Raw genomic sequence first — 2,936 nt, forward strand, 5'->3', positions numbered from 1 at the left:
AACTAGGACAAGGACCTTCCTTGAGATGGGATCAGCAGCTCCGTCCGATCGCACGCTGACTCGCCGACTCGCCGACTCAAAAAACAAACGCGTTTGTTTTCAGGCGACGAGTGGGGCGATCGCCCCCGACCCGACCCGATCCAATCCGTAATGGACTCTCCGTATTAGATCTAGATCTACATTATCATTGATTAAATTTGCTTTTTTTTGTTTTTGTGTTTTTTTGTGTATGTGTCTGTCCAGTAGGCATATTGTTCCGTTCAATCACATAGCCTAGATCTAGGTTGTGATTTTTTAAAGAAAATAATTTTGTTTCGTAACAATTTTGGGTTGAAAATTTCAAAATGGCGCGGGCTATCGCAAGCATTTTCAGTTTCTGTTCATTATGAAAATATGAGAACCGGTACAACTAAACGCAGAACAAACATAAATACATCAGTTAGCAGGGATCTTTGAACACCGTATTCACTTTCAATTTGAACTCCAATCTGATAAATATCGGAGTACCTCATGGCGAAACAGGTATGGTGGTAATAATTTGGGTAAATTTTTACTTTCACTCCCGCACACAGATGCACTGTTTCAGGGGTCAAACTGCTGTACTGTTTGCTGCAGATCACACATAAAGCCACTAAAACTGTCGCAAATCAATTATTTTCAAGACAATTTCAAATCTAACTGTAAAATATCAAATTATGGGTGTAAAAACAGGGGGGCATGCCCCCCTGTAACCCCCCAGATTTTCTTTTACCCCAGTGGGGCAGGCCCCCCTGGAACCCCCCGATTGGTCCAAAGCATGTCTATCTCGGTTAAAAACAATAAAATATTTCATAAACCATTAATTTGCGACGGAAATGAAGTTGATATTCGTGTTCAGCGCATCAATATTTAGTAGAAAATAGACAACTGGTAGCTGAGTGTGAGACGGGAGGGAAAGTAAAAAAATACCAAGAATACCATAATTTGAACAATTAATTAGCAACAACACAGTACAAACAAGTAAAGTACAGCGAAAGTGGCTATTCTCACCCGCCCGGAAGTTCTCGCAAGATCAACTCCTCCCCTATTCTCTCTCTCTCTGTCTCTTTCTGAATACTGTCTATCGGTGTGGACGATCAAATTGACCAAAACAAAGTTAAAAAATGATGTTAAAACACAAAAGTAAATTAATTTGATTGTCTACAAAGATGCTACGGCTATTTAACTTTTCGAATCGAGCCGAACTACGCGGGTCTCCATTTTGTTTTGCCCGGAAATTCTCACGCTACTCCTCTCTCTCTTTCTCTCTCTCTCTCTCCACTGCCCACAGACAAAATTGTACGCTTTAGTAGGCCACCTCTATTCTCACCCGGAGTGAGAATAGTGCAGGCGAGTCTTGTGGCTATTCTCACCCGGTGCGCGTTCACCAAATTTTGCGTTCACCCTAAACCACAGAATTCTACACTGTGATAACAGAAAAATTGTAGAATTCTGTGCCGTGAACAAACGTTCCATTACAACTAGCCTACTAAAAGCGTACAATTTTGTCTGTGGGCAGTGGAGAGAGAGAGAGAGGAGTAGCGCGAGAATTTCCGGGCAAAACAAAATGGCGACCCGTGTAGTTCGGCTCGATTCGAAAAGTTAAATAGCCGTAGCATCTTTGTAGACAACCAAATTTATTTACTTTTGTGTTTTAACATCATTTTTAAACTTTGTTTTGGTCAATTTGATCGTCCACACCGATAGACAGTATTCAGAAAGAGACAGAGAGAGAGAGAAGAGGGGAGGAGTTGATCTTGCGAGAACTTCCGGGCGGGTAGCCACTTTCCTTTTAGTAGGCTACAGTTGTAATCAGAGCTGTTAAAGTACTTTTAAAAAAGTACTTAAGTACAAATTTAAAAGTACAACCTAAAAAATGTACTTAAGTACAGTAAAAGTACTTTCCTATAAAATGTACTTGAGTACAAGTACTTTTTAAAAAAGTAGTTATGAGTACATTTTGAGTACTTTCTGCAAATATGCTAAAACACTTCAGCGCTTGGCTTATGCAAAACATCATATTTTATAACTTATCCAGTATATTTGACAAATTAGGCTATTTATTACTAAAAATGTAAACAGTATACAAAGCATTTGAATATACAATGTACGCCCTGAACGGTGGAAATGGTCCGTGAAGTTTAACAAAAAACAACCCAAATGAACAGACGCAACTAGTAGGTAAGTGCTATTATGAATAGAACTTGTTTGAGCAAGACAATGTGATCAAATGTAAGTCAGTTCTAGAGGTCGGAAAGTTCTACAGAAAGAGTATCCAAATTGAAAAAATGTAGATACAAAGTTGCTCTTAAGAAAACATAAATTGATGAAAATGGCCCGCATAGAAATGGAAAAGTGCATTGAATTCTTCATTAACAAATCCTCAAGGAATCAATGTAGCCTTAAGCAAAAACCACCCAAAAAAAGTTAAAAAGAAATTTAGGCAGCCTAAAAGTTGTTAGATACACATTGAGAACACAGTTTCAGTTTCAATTGATTATAGTGTTCTGACAGATTTTGGTCACACTGTGTAGTCCACGGCGTCAACAGCAAACCAAAATACAATAGTTTCTTAGAGTCTAGTAAGTGTAGTGTAACCAAAGATTCTCTACTGCAGTAGTCTCCGCCTAAGATCCCAGTGCTCGGAAGTAAGGAAAATATGGGATCTTAGCCAACGAAGCCAAGGAAGAATTTACAGTGACCCATGAACTGACGTGACCCCTGGGTGGATTTATGACATGGCAAGCAAAGAGTGGTCAACCTTGATTACCAATCACAGTGGCATGAGGCATGCCATAAATACACACTCATTCGCCTATTGTGAGTCTTGAGATCTTTATCTACGTTTATCCAGTTGCCCCTCCCCTTTACCTGTCCAACAATTTTAGCTTTCCATCTCTGATTGAGTCTCCCCCCCC

At 39.5% G+C, this 2,936-nt stretch overlaps 1 protein-coding gene across 1 annotated transcript in view; it reads left to right on the forward strand.

Annotated features, from left to right (window-relative positions):
* Window positions 1-342: 342 nt before the first annotated feature.
* The window catches only part of LOC101860654 (nuclear pore complex protein Nup107), a 52,808-nt gene continuing 50,214 nt past the window's right edge, over window positions 343-2,936 (forward strand). Inside the window, exon 1 of the mRNA XM_005098354.3 lies at window positions 343-522. Coding sequence (XP_005098411.1) covers window positions 511-522 — 12 coding nt within the window. The 5' untranslated portion in view covers window positions 343-510. The remainder of the gene's footprint in view (window positions 523-2,936) is intronic.

The sequence above is a fragment of the Aplysia californica genome, unplaced genomic scaffold (assembly GCF_000002075.1).
Source record: "Aplysia californica isolate F4 #8 unplaced genomic scaffold, AplCal3.0 scaffold00180, whole genome shotgun sequence".
Classification (NCBI taxonomy): Eukaryota; Metazoa; Mollusca; class Gastropoda; order Aplysiida; family Aplysiidae; genus Aplysia; species Aplysia californica.